Raw genomic sequence first — 24,151 nt, 5'->3', positions numbered from 1 at the left:
ACCATCCCAATGTGTAGAAAGAACAGTAAATACGGCAGGTGACCAGCTTGGCTTAACAGTGAAATCCTTGCTGATCTTAAACACAAAAAAGAAGCTTACAAGAAGTGGCAGATTGGACAAATGACCAGGGAGGAGTATAAAAAGATTGCTCAGGCATGCGGAGTGAAATCAGGAAGGCCAGATCACACTTGGAGTTGCAGCTAGCAAGAGATGTTAAGAGTAAAAAGAAGGGTTTCTTGAAATATGTTAGCAACAAGATGAAAGTCAAGGAAAGTGTGGGCCCCTTACTGAATGAGGGAGGCAACCTAGTGACAGAGGATGAAGAAAAAGCTAATGTACTCAATGCTTTTTTTGCCTCTGTCTTCACGAACAAGGTCAGCTCCCAGACTACTGCACTGGGCAGCACAGCATGGGGAGGAGGAGACCAGCCCTCTGTGAAGAAGGAAGTGGTTCGGGACTATTTAGAAAAGCTGGACGAGCACAAGTCCATGGGGCTGGATGCGCTAAATCCGAGAGTGCTAAAGGAGTTGGCAGCTGTGACTGCAGAGCCATTGGGCATTATCTTTGAAAACTCATGGTGATCGGGGGAGGTGCCGAATGACTGGAAAAAGGCTAATGTAGTGCCCATCTTTAAAAAAGGGAAGGAGGAGGATCCGGGGAACTACAGGCCCGTCAGCCTCACCTCAGTCCCTGGAAAAATCATGAAGCAGGTCCTCAAGGAATCAATTCTGAAGCACTTAAAGGAAAGGAAAGTGATCAGGAACAGTCAGCATGTATTCACCAAAGGCAAGTCATTCCTGACTAATCTAATTGTCTTCTATGATGAGATAAATGGCTCTGTGGATGAGGGGAAAGCAGTGGACAAGTTATTCCTTGACTTTAGCAAAGCTTTTGACACAGTCTCCCACAATATTCTTGCCAGCAAGTTAAAGAAGTATGGGCTGGATGAATGGACTATAAGGTGGATAGAAAGCTGGCTAGATCATCGGGTTCAATGGGTAGTGATCAATGGCTCCATGTCTAGTTGGCAACTAGTATCAGGTGGAGTGCCCCAAGGGTTGGTCCTGGGGCCGGTTTTGTTCAATATCTTCATTAATGATCTGGAGGATGGTGTGGATTGCACCCTCTGCAAGTTTGCAGATAACACTAAACTGGGAGGAGTGGTAGATACGCTGGAGGGTAGGGATAGGATACAGAGGGACCTAGACAAATGAGAGGATTGGGCCAAAAGAAATCTGATGAGGTTCAACAAGGACAAGTGCAGAGTCCTGCACTTAGGACGGAAGAATCCCATGCACTGTTACAGACTAGGGACCAAATGGCTAGGCAGCAGTAATGCAGAAAAGGACCTAGGGATTACAGTGGACAAGAAGCTGGATATGAGTCAACAGTGTGCCCTTGTTGCCAAGAAGGCTAATGGCATTTTGGGATGTATAAATAGGGGCATTGCCAGCAGATCGAGGGATGTGATCGTTCTCCTCTATTCGACATTGGTGAGGCCTCATCTGGAGTACTGTGTCCAGTTTTGGGCCCTACACTACAAGAAGGATGTGGAAAAATTGGAAAGCGTCCAGCGGAGGGCAACAAAAATGATTAGGGGACTGGAACACATGACTTGTGAGGAGAGGCTGAGGGAACTGGGATTGTTTAGTCTGAGGAAGAGAAGAATGAGGGGGGATTTGATAGTTGCTTTCAACTACCTGAAAGGGGGTTCCAAAGAGGATGGATCTAGACTGTTCTCAGTGGTAGCAGATGACAGAACAAGGAGTAATGGTCTCAAGTTGCAGTGGGGGAGGTTTAGGTTGGATATTAGGAAAAAAACTTTCACTAGGAGGGTGGTGAATCACTGGAATGCGTTACCTAGGGAGGTGTTGGAATCTCCTTCCTTTGAGGTTTTTAAAGTCAGGCTTGACAAAGCCCTGGCTGGGATGATTTAGTTGGGGTTGATCCTACTTTGAGCAGGGGGTTGGACTAGATGACCTCCTGAGGTCCCTGCCAACCCTGATATTCTATGATTCTATGATCTGGGAGCTCAGTGCTTCTTCTGCTATCCAGTGCAAGTTATCTGTTGAGAGACTAACCTTACGTTTGGAAAAGCTGCCCATCAGCGATCGGCTGTACCGTTTGTTGGTGCTTGTGTCTTCCCCAGATTCCATGTCATCCTCGGGTTTGTTCTACAGCAAGAAGAGAGCAAGAGAGAGAGAGAGACTATGAAAGGATAGCAGACAGGACAGCAGTGCTGCAGAGAACCACACTGAAATACATCCAGAAGTTTGAAAAATCCCTCCTAAAACTTCAACGTAACTCAAATTGATACCAACATCTCCCCTACCAGTTCAACGCAAGACCTTTGAAGTCAGCAGCATGATCTTATTAACTGCTCTTTTCCATTGGCATAGTCACAATGCATGGGCACTTTCACAAGAACCACATAAAGTACCCATGCACCAGTCTCTGGTAACTTTATTACATTGTCCATTGTGGCAAAAATTGGGTGACAAACTATGTGTCATGTATCAATATTTGATTGTTTTGCAAGGCAGACACTGATGGGAGTTACTCCTCTCACAATAGCTGAGCTGTCTACTCTTTAGGATTAACAGGATCAGGTCAAACAATTCTGCTTATTGTTTGAGTGGCTGTATTATTGCTAGGATGTGTAATAATAGGATACCTCACAGTAAGAAAAAGAAAAGAATCTTCTTATGACTCTAAAGGTCACTGGATGTAGACAAGAACCTGGGGTTCTCTGTCTCCCTGACTGGCTCAACACAGCCTGTTCTCCCTAGTGCAGTCCCTACAGGGACTTGCCAAGCCCTGACCTGGACTACACTCCACGATACATTACAAAAACAGCTAGGTTTAAAGTATGTACAAACTCAAGCCCCAGCAAGACTTGGGAAGCAGAGTTCTGTTTCTAAACCTAGCTTAGCTTTAGTTCCAAGATGCTTGCTAAGATAACCTGTCTAGAACATTTCCAATTTGCACGTAACAACCTTCCCTAAGCCCTTTGTAGCTAATTATAAACTCTTAAGTGGCAGTGCTTCAAGTTCATGTAGTTTAGTTAGTTGGCTGAGTACATTTTTTTATAAATAACTGTTATTATAAAATTAAAAATGTGAAACAGAATAGGCAATTTTTTTCTTACACAAAAACCCCCAAACTTTTAAATCACTTTACAATGGAAAACAAATTCTGTTTGCTCAAAAGAAAAAAAAAAGTCATCTGTGTATATGTCACGCTCCGGTTGTTCTGTGCTGGAGCCAGAAAAAAAGCCCTGTGTCTCTGACAATGCTGCTCACCTGGCATCATCATTAACTGTGTGCATTCAGCTATGGAAGCCGAAGTCATTAATAAACAATTTATACAGAAAGCTAATAAAATCCAACAAAGTAGATTGCTAAACACCTTTTCCTCCATAGTCCCAATTTGCATTTCCAAAGACTGCCACACTCCATTATTCATGTGCAATGACAGATTATCCTCCTGTATCCAGCATTCACTTTAAAAATTGCTAATAAAAACATCTCACCCTTAAAAAGCAGAAAGAGACCTCTAAATGGACATCAACAGGAGAGACATTTTTCTTCATAAATAGCTTTTACATAAACAACTCAAAGTACCAACAAAGACCCATGACAAACAATACAGCAGAGGGAAACATGTTTTTCCTTTTTATTTTCTTAATATTCTCAGTCAGAAGCAAAACGTGGAGTGTTATAAAAGTGGAACAACTCCAGTGGAGTACCTCTGGATTTATAACCATCCAAGAGCAGACTCTGTCCCATCTCTGGCTGCAGACAAAAAGAAACCAAACAGCACAGGCAGGTAAAAGTACAATTAAATAGTATAAGCAGGGTTACTGGCATATCTTTGGCCAAATAAGACAGTGGACATTAATATCCTGAGGCTGAAATAGGGAGGATATGCCTTAGGGACATTAATATTGGTCCTTACACGTTACGTCACATGACTGAAATTTGACAGGACTCCACTATATTAAGTAAAGGTTGGGAGCCCCACGCCACAGCCTTGTCTTTGCTTCATTCTGTTATTTCTAGTACATATTTTGCTGCTCCTGATACACATAGCCCCACTGTTCAGGGGTCCCTCTAGTGCAGCAATGATCATGGCAGCAAACCAAGGGTGTAATGATGAGCACAAGGAGAAAGATGGCGACAGGCAGGAACTATTCTCAGGTGTCTTTTGATTTAACCAACATTTGCTGGTTTGGATGCATCTTTATTTCACTAGTAAAAAACTGGTATATACCACTTAAAACCTAAAGCTTACATTGTGCATTAGACCCATCTGCTGTGGTCAGCAAAGCGCTTTCACATCCAACACAATGCCAACCAAACAGCTTTCCAAAACTGAGAGGGGATAAACTTCGCTGGATAACCCAAAGAAACCTGCCATGCCCTGCAAACCAACTGAAGAAATCTAAAATGCTCCAAGTCATATGGAAAAATCCTACAGAACTGAGTAATGATGAAGCCAATAGGGTTGATCTAGAACTATAAAAATGAATATAAAATTTCAAATGTAAGCCTGGAGCCTTCTATAGCATGGAGAGAATTCTTTAGAAAGCTTCACAATCCCTCATAGAACAGCTATTTTCTATTAAAATCTACAGGACAGTTCCCTAAGGGAGGCTTAGATTAGCCTCACTCTTAATGCAGCACACAATAGAGTTTTCCAGGCTAAGAAAGCTTTGCGCCTCTAGAGGGCAATGGTTCTACACACAGAAAGCTATGCCACTTCCTGAACGGTCATTGATAGTTTGAGGGATGAGGTGTCCATTTATTCTTTTACGTAGAGAGCCACATTATCAGAGGCTCGTTCACCTGCGCATCTACCAATGTGATATATGCCATCATGTGCCAGCAATGCCCCTCTGCCATGTACATTGGTCAAACTGGACAGTCTCTACATAAAAGAATAAGTGGACACAAATCAGACGTCAAGAATTATAACATTCAAAAACCAGTCGGAGAACACTTCAATCTCTCCAGTCACTCGATTACAGACCTGAGGGTGGCTATCCTTCAACAAAAAAACTTCAAAAACAGACTCCAGCGAGAGACTGGAATTAATTTGCAAACTGGATACAATTAACTTAGGCTTGAATAGAGACTGGGAGTGGATGGGTCATTACACAAAGTAAAACTATTTCCCCGTGTTATTTCTCTCCCCCCCGCTCCACCCCCCACTGTTCCTCAGATGTTCTTGTTAACTGCTGGGAATGGCCCACCTTGATTATCACCATAAAAGGTTTTCCTCCTTCCCCCCCTTCCCTTCCTGCTGGTAATAGCTCATCTTAAGTGATTACTCTCCTTACAGTGTGTATGATAAAACCCATTGTTTCATGTTCTCTGTGTGTGTATATATATCTCCCCACTGTATTTTCCACCGAATGCATCTGATGAAGTGGAGCTGTAGCTCACGAAAGCTTATGCTCAAATAAATTTGTTAGTCTCTAAGGTGCCATAAGTACTCCTTTTCTTTTTGCGAATACAGACTAACACGGCTGCTACTCTGAAACCATTTATTTGAGCATAAGCTTTCGTGAGTTACAGCTCACTTCATCGGATACACCACTGCATGCATCTGATGAAGTGGGTTTTAGCCCACGAAAGCTTATGCTCAAATAAATTTGTTAATCTCTAATGTGCCACAAGTACTCCTTATCTTTCATCAGCAGAAGTTGCTCCAATAAAAGATACCTCACCCATCTTTCAAAGTGGTAGCTGTGTAGTCTGTATCAGCAAAAAGAATGAGAAGTACTTGTGGCACCTTAAAGACTAACAAATTTATTTGGGCATAAGCTTTCGTGGGCTAAAACCCACTTCATCAGATGCATGCAGTGGAAAATACAGTAGAAAGATATATTATATATATATTTTTACACACACACACAACATGAAAAAATGGGGGTTGCCATACCAACTCTAACAAGACTAATCAATTAAGGTGGACTATTATCAGGAGGAGGAAAAAAAACTTTTGTTGTGATAATCAGGATGGTCCATTTCAAACAGTTGACAAGAAGGTATGAGTAACAGTAGGAGAAAAAGAATGAGAAGTACAAGTACTCCTTGTTCTTTTTGCTGATACAGACTAACACGGCTACCACTCTGAAATCTGTCAGTAGGGGAAAAATTAGCATGGGGAAATAGTTTTTAGTTTGTGTAATGACTCATCCACTCCCAGTCTTTATTCAAGCCTAATTTAATGGTGTCCAGTTTACAAATTAATTCCAGTTCTGCAGTTTCTTGTTGGAGTCTGTTTTTGAAGTTTTGTTGTTGAAAAATTGTGACTTTTAGGTCTCTCTCTAATATCCTGGGATCAACCCTGCTACCACAATACTGCAAACAAAGAAAGAAGGTATCCAGTTACTGGGATAGCCTCTCTTAGGTCTGACCCACATTAACTTTCAAGAAGCTTTCTCCTCTCTAAAAAGCCAAGACATCACATCCCTTCCATACACAGCTACTGCATTTTTAGAACAGAGAGAACATCTATCCTACATATATTGGCAAATTTCAGGTTTGAACTACTTAAACGGTTTTCTTCTTTAAAATTAAAAAGCACGTTTAAAAATGGCTATTTCTAGTTATTAAATATTTATTAAGATCTCTTTAATAACTTACAAAAGCATATTACAGAACTGCATTATTTATAAATAGTTGATTCCTGACTATCTGTCAGAGCAGGTGTAGATGTTGTTAAAATAAATACTCATGTGCACTGAACACACGGAGACAGGCTGTTTAACCAGGTTATACAACTGCAGACAGCTGATAAATCAATAGGGATCTGACCTAGCTAAGAACAGGGGGTCAAGTCTGGAATCAAAAGCAACTGAAAATTCTAGAGCCCAAGCTAAAGTTAATTATCTCTACTCAGTGGGGGTTTCTTGGGTGCCACCACAAATAGAACTGGATCATAGTCTTTGGTTACTGGCAATTTCAAAAACTATTAAAAAAATTAGTTCAGGGTTGAGCCAAAAGGAACATTTTTCTTCAAAAATCTCAGAAAAAAAAAATCATTTTGGGTCAAAGAACGTTCCAACAAAACCAAAATGTTTCATTTTGATTTCAACCATTTTTAGATATTTTTGATTTTTTTAAAATAAAATTAAGAGAAATGTTGAAATAAAAACTTGTTTTGAACCCAAAAATTGAAACGTTTTGTTTAGAAAATGTTGAAATGAAACTTTTTGATTATTTTAGACTATTTTTCTCAGGATTTTTTGATCAAAACCATTTGGCAGAATTGGCATGAATTTACTAAGTGTTCCAGTGGCACCCTATCTTCATTTTGCAAAAAAGGTTCACCCAGCTTTAGCCACAAGTATTCAGAGTCTCTGTAAGAGCATCATCTAGGCTCCCTGCTCCTGCAAATTGCGATGTTTCCAGGATCAGGATAATTTTTCCATGTCAGGGAAGAGGTCTTGGAAATTGCACGGAGTCCACAGAACACAGGATCTGAGAGCCCAGCCCCACTCCAAAAAGCGGGTGGCAGGAAGCCAGGCCCCCCAGAACGCTTGCTCTCATTGCTCAGTCAGGAAGCATTAGTGGTTACAAATAGGATCTGTCAAATGTTTTCAAATCCCCCAACAACGTCAGGGGAAGACTTTCAAGCCAGACTTGGCAGCTTTGTGTGTCCCTTGAACCGTCACAATCTCAAAGGAGTAATTCTCTTGTCTTTGACAAAAAGAACCAGTCAGGACAGAGCAGGATGGTCAGCCCTGAAGGCTTGGGAGTTCCCTCACACAATGGTTTATCAACAACTGCAGGATGACAGGCAAACTGTGCAGGTTCCGAACTCTGATTGAAGTTCCCAAAACATTTGAATGTTTATCCCAGTGCTTGGGCCCCTTAGGACATGAGAGAGTTTTCTACGTGAGAATGAATTGCAGAAAAGGTAGAGACGGTGCTTCTATTTACTCTCCCACATGACACAACAACATGCAGACTGCAGCAAGGTTAAAATCTGATGGGAGAGGAAATACCCCTGTCCAGTGCTATGAGCTAGCCTGTGGAATTCACTGCCACAACACACTCTGGTGGCTCAAGAGTTTAACAGCTTACCATCCCCACACACAATATTCTTCTGATTCTGGAAACACAAACTAATCTCTGTAAAACAAGTCCATCTGTTTACCTCTATCATACCAGAACAGCCTCTTCCACAGTATTTCTGCCTTTTCCTGCCTCTCTCAGTGTTTCAGCACTTCCATTTCCAAATAGCACTAGAAAGGGCAGCCTAAAGCAAGGAGGAGAAAAGGTGACCGGGACCGGTCACTGAAGCTCATGTTTCAGGTGAAGGGCTGACTTGGGTTAATTTGTACTGCCTTGCTCATCCCTAGCTGGAGAATTTTTGAACTTTGTCAATTCCTACCAGGTTCTGTGCAAGTTCTTCCTCTATTTATTTCCAGTGGGGTGGCTCACCAGGGTATGCCTCGGTCTTACAGACCAGCCTAGAGCTGATTCCAGCCTGTAGCATCCAAATTGCCAGACAGGATATCGCAGTAGAGAAGTTTATGCAAGCAAAATACAGAGAGGCACAGGAATACCTCAGTGGCCTTAAAACAAAGGAGCCAAATGAGCATTGCATGCGGATCCTAGCATAAGATAAGTGCCTCTGATGAACAGGGGTGAAAAACGTTAAATAAAAGTCATTTACCATAAGGTCAGCATGATCAAGCCATGACGTCAGTAGGGTGTAAGGAACCGGCTATTCATGTCCTCGAGGGTTTCTAGACCAAAATGGCAATGTTTCCTATGTCAGATGAAACGTGTCATTTCACATGCACACTCTTGGACAGAGATGTGGGAAGAAAGAAATTATTTCCTTCCCTTCATTCATGAATTAGATTTAAGACAGTTAGACATTTCTTCCTCCGAGACAAGAACCCCAGGATGAAGATTAAATCTGGAATGGAGAGGTTTCAAAGGTGGAGGAGGGGTTTTGGGATGGAGTCTCAAACTTGCTTCTTTCTATCAAAAGGATCCCAGAGAAGAAGGATGGTCTTGATTGCAGCTCATGAAACTGAGCTCATTTCCTAGATCTGTGACAAACACACTATGTGACCTTGGGGAAAAAAAGTCACTTGATCCCTCTGTGCCTCAGTTTCCACATCTGTAAATGGGGACAATAATCCTGCCTCTCTCTGTCTTGTCTTAGATTGGAAAGTCTCAGGGCAGGAACAGTCACTTCTTGCAGCAAGGGAAGTGGCTCAGCTTCAGCAGTGATGGATTATCCTGTAGCTTCATCAGTGCTCCTGGCCTCAGGTTGACACAGTCAATTCAACACCAATTTCCACCTGAGGTTCGGGTGCTGCTGCGGCTGCTACGATAGATAAATTATACCAACGGGCAAGGTGATGGAACATCTCCCTTCATCACCACTTCATACCGTCAGCCTTTACTTCTCTCTCCAAAGCGTCCCATCGGAGCTGGGCAAAGAAGTTATTCTGTTTCATGGAGGATTTTGATATTTTAAAATTTGGCTTTGTTCTGATTCAGGACAAAGCCCCAGACTTTAGATGTTCTCCATGAACGAGACTGGAACCCCAGAGCCAAGGGGGTCTGCCTGGCTGGCTGCCCCACACCTTGGAAGCCCTGAGAGTGCAGCCTGCTGAGGAGCTAGGATCCTGGGAGCATGGCTTCCAGCTCCCTGGCACCCCACCAGGTGGGTTGCTGAGAAGCCTGGCAAGCGAGTGGGCTGGAAACCAGACAAGGCTCCACTGAAATCTTGCCTGGGGTCGGTCACAACTTCATCGAAATCAAACTATCTTCATGAAATGTTTCACCTCTGGTGTTCTCAGATGGAAAATGTTCCTTCAGAATCTCCAACCAATTTCCTACTTCCCATGTCTGCATTGTGGGTCCCGTCTCCCATGAGTCACAGCCAGCCTGGAGAGCCTACGCACACCCGTGGACAGCCAAGATTCAGATTCCAGTTCTAAACTTGGAGCACATCTCTCCCTTTACTTACTCCACTGCCAGGAACAGAGTTTTCCTGATACAGGGATGTACTGAATATTAAAGATCATATTCAAACCCTAATCCAGTGAAAAGAGCTAGAGAGAGGATTAAATGTTCCATCCCGGGGGTATAGAAAGCCATTGCTCCACATCTGAACAGCTTTATTTCCCACTGCCAAGAAAGGGGAAGAAGAGGTTTGCAATGATTTGATGTGAAGCTGCAGCCTCAGAACATCACAGCGCTGCCTCCTGCAAAGCTACAGACCCAAAATATTTACATTGCAAGTTTCCTCCTCCTAGAATGCGGTTCCTGGCTTATGGGCTATTGTTATTTAGCATTATGTAATGCATGATCCCATTTGTGCAAATCAGTACCGAGGCCTCTAAGCACTTGAATGTTTAAATGACTGCCGCTGTATCTCTGTAGGCTGAGCCCTTGTGCACTGTTCCCAGCGCTGCACCTCATCCCGAGACTGAATTATTTGCTGGAACAAGGCCATCGGTAGCAGCTGCCCTTCGAAGCAGAGGCAATTCCCCCCTCCCCTCTTTATACGTAGGACTGAAGCGGTGCAAAAAGCAATGAATTAATTTGTCCATTGTGCCTTCTATAAATAGCATTCAACAATTTTAGGGGTCCGCAAATGAAAAGGGGGCAAAAAAAAAAAGGTTGAAAACTTGCATTAGAAGCATTATGTCTCCCCATTGCATTAGCAGCACAAACACAGCTCTGACCAGCACACAAAATGTGAGACCATTTTTTCATCCCTCTCCTTTGACAAGCAAATCTCCAGCCATCCAGCAAAGTGGCAGAGATTGCTCACAACAGCCTCATCCATAAAAACTACAGGCACAGCTTCGAAAAGTGCATACACAGCACCCCCATCTATTTTCCATAAGCCAAAGCCTGAATGGAGCACGGCATTTATCGGTGCAAATCATTTTTCTCCATTACTCGCCAGCTCTGGGCCAGGCTGTTAGCGCCCACCCAGTGCCCTTTCCTCATCTTTCTTCTTTAATGAGACAACCTGGCAACATTTTATTTACATCCTTTTTATAAAGCTGGATTGGCTTTGCCATGCGCACTGCCATTTGCAGATACTAACCCTTCAACAAAACTCAACCTGGCCTGCCTATTTCTCCCAGCCCCTCCCAGAAATGGCTGTGAGCAGTTTGCTACCTTCTAGCCCTGAACAGAAATTTCCAATAACAATGGGGTTTTTGAATGAAATTAACTCTATAGCTCTCTCTCCTCCCCGCCCCCTCTCTGCCCAGAGGGAAACATATTCCCTGCTTCCTACCTGGTGCAGTGGCAAGGGCTGTGTGTGTGCCAAAAAGTGATATTAATGGTTTATTACAGGAAAATGAAAGGCTTTGCATGCCTCACTGCACTCAAAGCATCTGATGGCACACGCTAAATGGTGACGGTGGATGTGGACTGACAAATATTTATTATGATTAAGGGGAAAGCCAAATAGTGCCATTAACGCTTCAAGCTAAATTAGCAACACGCGGCAAAACCGATTCCCCGCCATCATTCAGGATTAACCGTGATTATGCGCCTGACTCCATCATCATAGAAAGCCTCCCAAATAATAAAACATGGACTTACAAACAAAAGCCCCCTCAGACTGCTGCTGTGTCTGCTGAAATGTACTCCATGCCCCTTGCAAAGCCAGAGAACCCTCTCTGCCCAGTGACACATGTATTTAACAGGTGGGTCTCGTAAGAACTCAAGTGACAATGCACTTGGCACCACATGAAACAGAACCAGGTTTCAGGCAGAGATGGGAACACTGATCGTAAAGAATCATAGACTATAAGGGTTGGAAGGGAGGTCATCTAGTCCAACCCCCTAAGCAAAGCAAGACCAATCTCCAATATTTGCCCCAGATCCCAAAACGGCCCCCTCAAGGATTGAACCCACAACCCTGGGTTTAGCAGGCCAATGGTAAAGCCTCAGAGTGCTTTCCTTATGCAAGTCGCCACACCTTTTACATTACTGAAAGGCAGCTATGGATGTACTGAGTGAGGTACAGAAGGGACAGGCACTACGCATGCTTCCTCTATGCTTCTCTAGCAACCGCACCTGCATTCCCTCAACTTTGCCAGTCCCGTACTCCAATGCAGCTGATTTGCGGCTTTTCCTGACTCAATGATCGTGAGCAACCAGATCCCTGCTATTTTAGTTTCAAACAGGGCTGCCTGCTCTATGGCAATTCTGTGATGGGCACAGGTGTGAAATAGGATGAGACAAAAGATTCTTTTACTTGGGACATATGGACATTTTCGCTGCCGTCTTTGCCACAGCAACCGTCTGTGCTGCCACGGAATGATAGGACTGAATCCAACTGCAGGTTCCGATGCAGAATCCAGCTTGCCCGGTGGGGTCCACATTGGACCGAACTCCCCAGCAGCCAGATTGATGAAGTCTTCAAGAAGCAGAGATCCTGTTTCCATGACAGGAAAGCAAAGTATAGGAAAGCAGGATAGAAATATCACCCCCTGGGATTTAACATCCCCCAGGTTTTATTCTTCATGACACTGACATGAAAACAGGGCCACTACTGCCTAGCAATTCCATGTAACCCAGCTTCCTCTTGCTCCAAATGCATCACAGTTCTTCTGTTTGAAACTGCAGCCTTCTCCGCATCAGCCCTCTCTGCAGCCACATGCAGAGCAGCCAGCTCTGCTAAGTGGTTGAAGCACAGGAGCCAGGATCTCTGGCTTTCTGCTTCAGACTCTGCCCCAGACTTTTCTATGAACCAGCCAGCATTGTGCCTTGTTTCCCCATCTGCAAACTGGAGATGGGATTTACCAGCATAACACGTAGGCTGTGAAGATTTATCGATTAAAGGTTGCAAAGGGCTTTGAGATCTATGGATGGAAAGCACTAGGGAAGGCAAAGTATTATCATTTTAGTCGTCGACAGAGCCAGCTAAGGAACAAAAGGAGCTCTTTGCAACAGAATGTCCCCATGCATCAAAGCAGAAAGCCACCACCCAGGAACTGAAATACCAGAGTATGACACAAGCACCGAGCTGCCTTTCATAGAAGGGTTTTCAGAGCTCTCCGGGCAGCTTCAGCAGACTAAGCAACTTGTAGGTGTCCCTATTTACACACAAAGCATGCTGTTACTCTAAAAATACAGCCCAGCGGATCTCTGCATGGTTTCCACTACTAATACAACTCACACTAATAAAAAACAGCCACTTCCACTCTCCCTGCATTTGGCAGCTCAGCCAGGTGTGCCTCACAGGGTATGGCTGCACAGCAGGCTTAACCCCAGGCTCTCACCTCGGTTTTAGCCCAACACCCTACTGTCCACACACAAAACCCATAAATCCAAGCTGAGCAGGACAGGCTATGACCTGTCTACTTTGCAACATGTTGCAAAGAAGATAGATTGCAGAGCTTCAGTTTTGATAGACCTCCAATGCCATTCGAGGCCTGTATTTTCTCACTCTTCCACCTACTTACTTCCCAATCACCTCCTATGTACTGAAAGCTTCCTGTTGGTTTATATACAGTGTCAAGGCTGCTTTAGACTTACATGCAAGAGATCAAGGGGCTGTGGGGTACAGAGAGAGAGACAGGCTGTTTTGGGAATGATATCTGCTAATTATAACAAACTCTCAACCTACTGCAGATAGGTCCTTCACAGGCATATGGAAGGACATGCAGGATGGAAATACTACAGGCCTTCCTGATGACTCACTCCTAAGAGCCTGGCTACTTCCATGACTTTAACTGGAGACAATCAGAAAAAGAGATTCACTGAAGTTTTTACTTCTCCCAATTTCCCATAGTTAATTTAATTAAGTTAGAGTCAATCAGAGAAGTAAACCACAGTGATTTCCATGTAACTTAATTGCATGATTAAGGACACCAGAACAAACATTAATAGAAATCTCCCAAGCAAGCTGGCTCTCTAGAACTCCTAGGTGTTGCCAACTCCTGACATGTTATTGCAAGTCGGTCTGTAAAGGCCCAGCTCCCAGAGTCATGTGATTAGACGAGAATCTCCACCTTCATTAATAAAAGGTAAATTTTTAGATCTCATGATTGCACACAGAAGCTGGATAATGTGAATCATAAAGGCTCAAAACTAGAAGGCAAATAAAAAGAAACTCAAAAGTATTAAAAAAATTCATAACTTGGGGCAAGGGAGATGGGCCAACACCTGATTTTTGAATGCTTGAGGTTTCCAATATGGTTTCTTTCCAATTTCTGATCCCAAGTGCTTTGAGATCAGCAGCTGATTTTTTTTTTAAAAAAAGGGTAGGTTTGGCCTTATTTGCCACAGTTTTTGGGGTGGTGGGGGTTCAACCATTGTTAATTAATTTGGTTTATTATTCCCCCTCACTGAAGTCAAACTAGAACTGGAGTTTTCCCATGGATTTCAAATGAGAGCAGGCTTTAGCTGCGGGTTCTTTAAATTCCCATGATGAGATGTCTTTGCATACACAAAGAGTGACTCCAGTCTATATTTAGCATTGCATATGGTGAAGTTCAACACAGCGTATTCAACATGAGGCACACATTTTTTATATTGCCAGCAAGGATATCTCCCTTGCACACAGCAGCCATTGCAGCGCACACTCAGAGAGGAAACAAGGGATCCCAATGGGACTTGGAGTCAACAGCTGGGATATTATTAGTCTTTGCATGGTCTTGTCTGCTGCAGAAACCACCACAGAACTATAATTCTGCAAAATTAATATTCAATCGGGCAGTCTGGGCTCCCATGCAGCCAGCATTTTTAATACGGAAAAATATCAATCACAGTAATCTATACTTAAAGAAAAAAGTTTTATGATTTATACGTTGAGAGCAACACACATTGGAATTCATCCAAATTAAAAGTCATACTGGTTATTATAGTAACACACCTTTTTCGGGCTAAAGGACTATTGGGTTTTAAAAGGAAAGAACAAGACACACTTATTAAGCCAAAAAAGGGAAAGGGGGCACAGCTCAGGGCCTAAAGTTAGGCTTCTAAATCCACATCCAAGCACACAAATAGAAGATACCTAATTTAATAAAGGGGTTGGGCATGCTCCAATCCCATGGGTGTCACGAGTTGCAGGTGCTCAGCACCCATAAGCCAAGTCACTTCAATTTGGGAGTCTGAATGTGTGTTTAGAAGCTGACCTTTAAGCACACAGCTCTGGAAATGTAGACCTTTATTATTCTTAATATTTATTATACTAATGTACATCAGGGGAAGAGAGAGAAAAATGAAAAGTCAACTCTGTTATGGGTGGAGAAAGACAAAAAAGATTTTCACCTTCTTGATGTCCGACTTTTGGCTGAGTTTCCCAGATGGTGGCAGAGTGGCGACTGTAAAATTGTTTGGATCTTCACAGTCACGGATTTTGGATTCCTTTATCAGCGAGTCAAGTTTCTTCTTTGCTATATTCTCTACTCGCTTCCGATTGGTGGAAGCCTATCAATGAAAGCGGTCATTAAATGAGGGCACATTTAATGTGAAATCTTCATTTCTCCAACAAGAGGTAACACACACTAAAACTGTACATTAAGGGGGAAAAAAATAAGAAGAAAATGAGGCAAAAGAAATGGACTGAGGCTTCGCTCTAAAGGACTATTATTAACTACTGCTCTCCATGCTAATAGCCCAGCTGCCTCTTAGTTTGTACACTGTGAAATACAGTAACATTGTCAGTTATCTGCAATTATAAGAGTGCCCAGTGTTGGGCTTCACAGCAGATATATAGGCATGTGAAGCCCTAACCTGGAGATTAGTTAGGGAGTTTAAATAGATAACCTGAAGCCACAATGGAATGAAAAAGTTAAACATTTTTCAAAATAAATAAATAAACACATACATAAAAATATAACAACTTCTGGTTGAGTGGAACCAAAATCACTTGTCAGCAAGGCTGCTCATGTGGCATGGGCTTTGTTACCAAGCCATTGATGTGCTACCTGGAAATAGCTGGTATTGAGGTGATTCCTTGGAGACTTGACTAGTGCAGGCTCCATTTTGTAGTATTCATTTACAAAAACAGTCGAATCTATTTCACTATAGTGACTGCGCTTTGCCATTCTCAAGGTGGATCAAGTTTTGCACACCCACAAAGGCTGAATAAAACATGGCATTTCTATTGCACATCAAGTTTGAGGGAACTTAAAGAGCTCAAAACCATCAACTATTTGCTATGGAAGTGTTTGTGTCTGCAGCCACAGTGCCTGCAGGATTCAGTTGGAATGGGAGCAGCTGGTGAATCAGGACTTCCACAGTTAAAAGGCAGTATTTGTTGCATGTTCCTGCTCCCGTCTTCCATTCAGGCTGTTAAACAACTGAGGTGAGGAGTGGTGTGGGGGAACAGAGGCGGAAACACGGTTCTCTTTTCTAGTCATGCAGTTTACATGGAGCAACTCACAACTTCAGATCTCTGGATGGTTTAAAAAAACCCAAAACCCACCACCCTCACAGATTGTGTTTGCTTAACGGGCCTTAGAATGTCCTGATTAATTCCATCAGGAAACAAGCTGTTGTTTCCCATGCTTCCCAAAGCCTCACTGTAAAGCAAGTCAGGTCGAACAAATCTGGAATCCCAGATGTCGGCACAAGTCAGACTAAAACAAATTGTTAGTTAATGAAGACAAAGATGTAAGCAAGGCAGTGCCTACAGGGGCTTTATGGAAAGTAATGTGCCCAGCTCTAAGATGTAGCAGGGAAAGCAGAAGAGTCTCTTTATAAGGAAGAATGTCTCTTTTACTAGCCTCCAGCTCTCTCTGCCTGTTTGAGGGAGGAAAACTTCCTTCTTTTAAACAGAAGCTCACTTGAAAGCTGTGTCAAAAAGGGCTTGAAAAAATCCTACCAATGGGAGAGTCACAAAAGTTTGCTTTTGACCAAGCATCCAGAAATGTGAGTGTTTACTTGAACTGTCTAATAAATGAGGCTGGAAAGCCGCGAGAACAGGTTCTTAAAACACTTCCTGGTTCCAGCAGAGATGAGGAAATGGTTCCCTTGTTGCTTTCTAATGCGGGGCACTCCCTGGTGAGTCCAGGGAACGAAGATAAAGGCAAGTGGGAAAACAGGAGGGAGAAGACCAACAAGCTGCATGACCTTGGCCTATGGCAGTAAAAATGTTCAGTTCAATTTGGGTTGAAGTTTGCAGATGTGGAGTGTTCCATTGGTTCTTATTTTATCTGATTTGCCCATCTCTAGCTGCTCCATATACACAACCATAAAAGGCAGGGAGATCGGATTGTATAGTTCATGTGAATGTGGGACTTTTAGAACAATTTGGTTTGCCTTTCACCTCAATACCCTCCAACAATTTTTTCTTCCCTGCTCCACATGTTCATTCCTTGGTAACAGGACTGATCCCACAATGTAAAGCCCGGCAGGCTAATCTCTACCACCAGCCTAGGTGTACAGTACCTTCCACTTTGAATGGACGTAATGCCAGGCAGAAAGAGAGAGACAAAAACCATAGGAGCAAAGTGTCAAGACATTGCAGATCTCAAGATTAAGGGGAAAAAATTAAGAGTGCTACAGTAGAAATATAACCAAACAAAACCAATTCTCCTCCTTAAGATGGATTTCAAGATCCTCCCCCCCTTCCATGCTAGCACAGCTCTAAGGAGAAGTTTCTCTTCTAGTCCTAAAACAAAACAATTGCACCCATAATAGGAAAGAAGGAAACAGTCTAAAGGACAAAAATAAAGGACCGCAAATGTGACACACGTCCAAGGCAATCTTGTTTAATGTTATTAAAGGTTTCTGCTCTCCCTTTTATATTAAGTTTCCATAAGCTGCAATGCCATACTCACTGCATGCCAGAAGATTAAGTGTCAGAAGAATTTTACTTCTAAAAAGGAAAGAATGAATAAGGTGTTTTCAGGCTGAAGTAAGCAGAAATGAACAGCTTATTTTCCTTTTAACTCTTTTGTACAGTTAAAGCCAACTAAGCACAGCATTCTACATGTCAAAAAGTGCTCAATAAAAGGACCACAGAGCTGGGGAAATTATTCTCCAGAGAAGGCCTAGTTTGAGATGGGGTGGGAAGCATTTAAAGGGGGCTCACATTTTTTGGAAGAATACTCCACTATACAACCCACCAAGGTACCAAAGAATCTGCAAGGTGACATTTTTATCTTAAACACACACACAAAGGAAAGTTAGAAAAAAGCAACTGGACTGCTGTTATCTCTGTCATTTACCATTGATTAAGCAGCTGCAGTTCTTTTTTGCAGTCTATTCTCTGACACATGGAGAGTCAAGTTTAAGAGTCACAATAAATTATATATATAGACACACACATGTAGGTATGTTTCAGAGTAGCAGCCGTGTTAGTCTGTATTCGCAAAAAGAAAAGGAGTACTTGTGGCATCTTAGAGACTAACAAATTTATTTGAGCATAAGCTTTCGTGAGCTCACTTCATCGGATACATTCGGTGGAAAATACAGTGGGGAAATTTATATACACACACACAGAGAACATGAAACAATGGGTTTTGTCGTACACACTGTAAGGAGAGTGATCACTTAAGATGAGCTATTACCAGCAGGAAGGGGAGAGGGGGAAGGAGGAAAACCCTTTGTGGTGATAATCAAGGTGGGCCATTTCCAGCAGTTAACAAGAACGTCTGAGGAATAGTGGGGGGTGGGGGTGAGGGGGAGAAATAACATGGGGAAATAGTTTTACTTTGTGTAATGACCCATCCACTTCCAGTCTCTATTCAAGCCTAAGTTAATTGTATCCCGTTTGCAAATTAATTCCAATTCAGCAGTCTCTCGTTGGAGTCTGTTTTTGCAGTTTTTTTGTTGAAGGATAGCCACCCTCAGGTCTGTAATCGAGTGACCGGAGAGATTGAAGTGTTCTCCGACTGTTTTTTGAATGTTATAATTCTTGACGTCTGATTTGTGTCCATTTATTCATTTACGTAGAGACTGTCCAGTTTGACCAATGTACATTTCTCCCCCCCACCTCCCACTGTTCCTTAGACGTTCTTGTTAACTGTTGGAAATGGCCCACCTTGATTATCACCATAAAGTTTTCCTCCTTCCCCCCTCCCCTTCCTGCTGGTAATAGCTAATCTTAAGCGATCACTCTCCTTACAGTTTCAGAGTAGCAGCCGTGTTAGCCTGTATTCGCAAAAAGAAAAGGAGTACTTGTGGCACCTTAGAGACTAACAAATTTATTTGAGCATAAGCTTTCGTGAGCTACAGCTCACTTCACTGAATGCACCTGATGAAGTGAGCTGTAGCTCACGAAAGCTTATGCTCAAATAAATTTGTTAGTCTCTAAGGTGCCACAAGTACTCCTTTTCTTTCTCCTTACAGTGTGTATGATAAAACCCATTGTTTCATGTTCTCTTTGTGTCTATATAAATCTCCCCACTGTATTTTCCACCAAATACATGTAGGGTATGGCTCTCTCCCACCCCCTCCACGGGGTATCTTTTTTACATTTAATATATAGACCCCGACACATGTAATGTATATTTATGGACTGATTTTTCAGAGGTTCTCACACTTGCAGCTCTCAAAAGACTTCAATGGGAGATTAAGTTGTGCAGCATTTCTGAAAATCAGATCATATACATGCATTGTACGTCTCTCTCTCACATACACATGCAGACCCCACCCTTGTGGGCCTGATTTTCAGAACAACTGATCATCCCCAACTCCAGATGAAGGTGACTGGAGCTGTAAGTGCTTAGCACCTCTCCAGGGAAGAAAGAAAAATAAACCAGGTCTGTACCTATCTGGAACATTTGATACTAGAGCTGGTCAGAACATTTTTGACAAAATAAAATTTCCCCAAAATGTGCTGTTTTGTCAAAGCCAAACCATTTTGTTTGGATGCAGACTGTCACAATGTTTTTGACAAAGAGTGAGACTCTTTTAACTTAACTCTATAGCATGGGTGAGCCAGATTCAAGTCCCTGCTCTGTCTGAGTCAGAGTCATCTGGGATGAACAACTCTGTTTTGAGTCAGACATAGCAGGGACGTGAACCGGACTCTCCCACATGCCATGCCAGGCCAGTGCCCTCACAACAAGGCCACTCACCCACTCACTCATGGAAGTGCCTCTGCCTGAATTGAAAATATTAGGTTTTGATACTAAACCAAACATTTAGACAATTCCATTTTTGTGAAAAATGTTTGAAAGTTTAGTTTTCCTCCCAAATTCCAATGCAGATCTCCCAGACTTTGAAGCTTTGAAAAGTTGTCGTGAAACAGGGATTTGTCACCCTCAGGTCAGCTCTATTTCACACACACACTCCATAAAAAACGAGTCTCACAAAGTTTGAGAATCCTATGTGTCTGAACCTAATTTCACATTCCAGACACCATATGAACTCAGCATTCATCCCACCGCGGTGGAACAGGTCAACATACATTTGTATTCATGTATCTGTTTTACTTACATCTCCATTCATTAGTTTGCAATCATCATCAATCTCATCAGCACTGTCCTCATCAGACACTTCCCCTTCCTCTGCATCATCACTAATGGTGGCTGGAAGTTTCTTGCCCTTGGAAACAAAAAGGATTAGACAGGCAGATCAACATGCATCTCTTGGTATGATAAGAGGAAAGTGATAATGTGCAACTGGAGACATGAGAAGGGCTGGGAGTCCAGACCAGTTTTCTGTGGTCTGTGGAGTCAATATATCATGGATTCAATTAAGTTTAAGGTTGTCAAGTGACCCACTCAAAAATAAGAAAGGACTCTCCTTTAGCCCATATTGTAGAGAAGAAAGCGTTCCACCTCCTTGGTCCTTTTGCTGTAATTCTTGCCTTTAGTAATCCCAAGGTGGACTGAACTAATGCAAGAAACAGTCAGGAAGGAAATGGCTATGAGGAGAGCAGATGCGAGGGGCCAGATTTTCACAAGAATTCAGCGTCCAGCCGCTCTAGAGGTTCGCAATGGGAGCTCATGAGCAATGAGCAGTTCTGAAGGTCTGGCCATGAAATCTCAGACTGAAAAGGGGACAGAATCTGTCGTTGGTGAGTGGACATGGCTTGGAAAAGCGTAGCTTCCTTCTCACATTACATATACACCTAGGAAAAGGGTACTGCACATCTAGCCTGCCTGCCCAAAGGAGATACCTTCCCTTCCATTGCTGCCTATTTCCCTTTCTTCCCTCCAAACCTAGCTGCTACTGCCCCTCACAGTAGCTGCTATGAGCCACCTCAAGCCAGAGTGAAAACTCCAGATTTGATAGTATTCTTCAATGTGTGCCCCAACTCCCAGAGCAAAGGGTGACAGAGGGGAATGAGCCTAAATTACAGCTTCAGGCAGCGACCTGGACAGAGGCTGGGCTTTTTTTTTTTCAAGAAAGGGTAGAATCATGGAACCTTTCAGAGACTTCTGGACTAAGAGCCATCACTGCTGCTGAAGGGCAGGATTTAATTGGAGTTTAAATCTCCTCGACGGATGCTTATCACCTTTTGCAGTAGGTGAAATGGCAGCAAAAAGAAGAACAGGAGCTGCTGATATTATTTAAACAGCTGAGTCTCCAGCTGCCCTGTCCATTCAGTCCGCACAGGAAAGAGATTTAATTTCATTTGAAAGGGCCGTCACCAATATTTGCCTGCACAAGAGCAAACTCAGCACGTACAATTAAAGCAATTAATCTGTACAGCCCCAGCAGAAACACTTTGACCTAGTAAGCAAATATTCACACCACCAGAACCACAGAGTGTGCCAGCCCAATGCCCCAGCATTTCTGACTCCACCAGAATAGCAGCATGGGTAAAGTAATTCATATTGAAACTGCGGACATTTAACAGATAAGTAATGTCAGCTGCAGTGCGATTATTCCTGAAGACAGGTATTTATAGCCTTGCTGAATCGGAGCTGGGCAAGCAGCATTCATTTCTGGATCAGTTTGAGGTGAAGGCTTGGTCTGAGACCATCATGCCACTCTCTGGCAGTCCATCCCCTGCACAGAACCATTTGTCTCATGAGATTCCTTGCACCTCTTTGGTATGGGGTAGGTCAGAAATGCCACAAGGAAAACTTCTTAGGGCATTTCCACTTGGGTATGAAACTTGAAGCGAGAAGGATGTGAAGAATACAGGGGATAGAGAAATAGAGCTGTAGAAATAAGTTGCCCTAGGGTTTTTTCAAACCTCAAAGACTGGCACAAGTTTTGAGTGGTCTCTAAGCCAGATGGCCATCCCTATTCAGAGAGTAGCTGATTGAAGCCTAGCTCATCTCAGTCCCAGAGCACTCACCACAATATCTTCACTCACCAGGGTGTCTCTCCACTTTATTCTGTGTTATATTAGGTCTGGTCTACACTTAAAAATTAGATTGATCTACCTATGTTGTTCAGGGCAAGGAAAAAATATCAAGCCCCGAGACCTGAAGTTAAGTTCACCTAACCTCTTGTGTAGACGTGGCTAGATTGATGAAAGAATTCTTCTGTTGACCTAGCTACTGCCTCTCCGAGAGGTAGACTTCCTATGTCAATGGAAAAACCCCTTCCATCGCTGTAGGATGCGTCTACACTATGGCACTACAGTAGCACAGCTGTAACCTACCCTTAATCCCATTTGTTCTGGTTTCATTCCATCTCTAAAAACATCCTTGACATTTCCAATGGCCCTTTTAGCCTTGAATAAATTAAAAGCAGCTGAAAGTTATTTCTCATTAGCAGGTGCCTAGGAGATGACAAGATTTGAAGAACTTGTGCTAAGTACCTAATGGACTCTAATAGTCTTGAGAGTCTACTGCATCTGTTATGGAGACGCCAGGGTCCTGTGCACCAGAAATGAAACCCAGACCTAGGCAGGTTAAAAGAAAGAAAGAAAGAAAAATCCCATCTTTGAACCATGGAACCACTTCAAGAATATGGCGGGCAACACAGGTATAGCACAGGGCACAGAGAGGTTTTAGTTAACTAACAAACCGCTGTAAAGTTATTTGGATTCCCAGGATAAAAGAGGTCCTGAAAACCCATTATTATTCTGGACTGGAGAGAAGGAGAAAGGCTGGCAGAATGTAGTGAGGAATGCTGCACGACTGTATTAATATTTAAACCTCCACAAACAGAAATGATTTGGCTTTTAGTGTTTGCAGCCTGCACTCAGCACCATGTAAAATGAACCTCCCTCATGAGCTACATTGGAAACCTACCATTAAATGTTCAGAGTAGGGTGAAGAAAAATCATTTCTATTTCAACCCTTTACATTGCTATGTTTGACTTAATCTAAGAACATACATGGACTTCAGGAGACTTTGTTTTTATACATTTAGTTTTTGCAGTAAGAAGTGCAGAATGGCTGGTTTGGATGCACAACTGGAATCTACTGCCAGTCATGGCTAGCAGCCCCCTGTGCCTCTGCCCTGTTACTTGCACAACACATAGATAATAGGAACTGTATATTTTTTTCACTTAGTTGAGCCAAGACTGGCCCTGCCCTCCTGGGGCAAATTTTACAGGCTACATCACACATGGCATTAGCTCTTGATTGATGCTGGAAGGATTCCACAGAGATGTTGAATTTAGCTGCAGTCAAAAAGTTATTTATTTAGACAGGTAAAACCTACTTTAAGCAGAGACTATTTCAAGTGCCTTAAGGAAGAGTCATATGGAACAGCTCTGGCTTTGAAAAGAACAAGGGACTGAATACAAATGCTCCTTTCAACCAGGCAATGGATGCTGCTTTGCACATCTTCATCCAGCTGCACAGGTAACTCTATGTCCATGCATGAGGGGCGAAGTGCAGGGGGGGAAAGCAGTCCTAGTTTGGGGAGTGGTTGGTCTAGGTGCCTCAGTGAGTGAGAGGTAGAGCCAGGCGCTGACCCCAGACCTCTTCACTGGCTCTAACATTGCTTAGACCACAAACCTTCCCTTCAGTGAAGCCTTCAGTCTGCACCCCATTCCTCCACACATAGGCCACTCTTAACAGACCAGATCAGGAGCAAACTGTTTTCATGGGGGAAGGCTAAAGCATTCAGAGCCCCTTTTCAGGAAGAGAAAACACACTCCTTCTCCCACACGAGTTCCTCTGAGGGGCACCCAGGTACTCCTTAAGCTACCATGAGCAAAGGACAGAAGTTTGACCCTGGTGCTCTAATGAAGCCACAAGACCTGCCAAATTAGCACCATTCCCTTTCATCTGGACTGTAAGAAAGCACATACAATGGACCTAAAAGTTTAG

At 43.0% G+C, this 24,151-nt stretch overlaps 1 protein-coding gene across 1 annotated transcript in view; it reads right to left on the bottom strand.

The window, feature by feature from the left end:
* Nucleotides 1-24,151, bottom strand: part of PLCH2 (phospholipase C eta 2) — a 322,908-nt gene that overhangs the window by 33,660 nt on the left and 265,097 nt on the right. Inside the window, 3 exon segments of the mRNA XM_038376889.2 lie at nucleotides 2,082-2,174; nucleotides 15,282-15,440; nucleotides 20,403-20,510. Coding sequence (XP_038232817.2) covers nucleotides 2,082-2,174; nucleotides 15,282-15,440; nucleotides 20,403-20,510 — 360 coding nt within the window.

This window comes from Dermochelys coriacea, chromosome 18, assembly GCF_009764565.3.
Source record: "Dermochelys coriacea isolate rDerCor1 chromosome 18, rDerCor1.pri.v4, whole genome shotgun sequence".
NCBI lineage: Eukaryota > Metazoa > Chordata > Testudines > Dermochelyidae > Dermochelys > Dermochelys coriacea.
The sequence above is the reverse complement of the archived record's forward strand: the minus strand, read 5'-3'. Positions and strand labels throughout refer to the sequence as shown.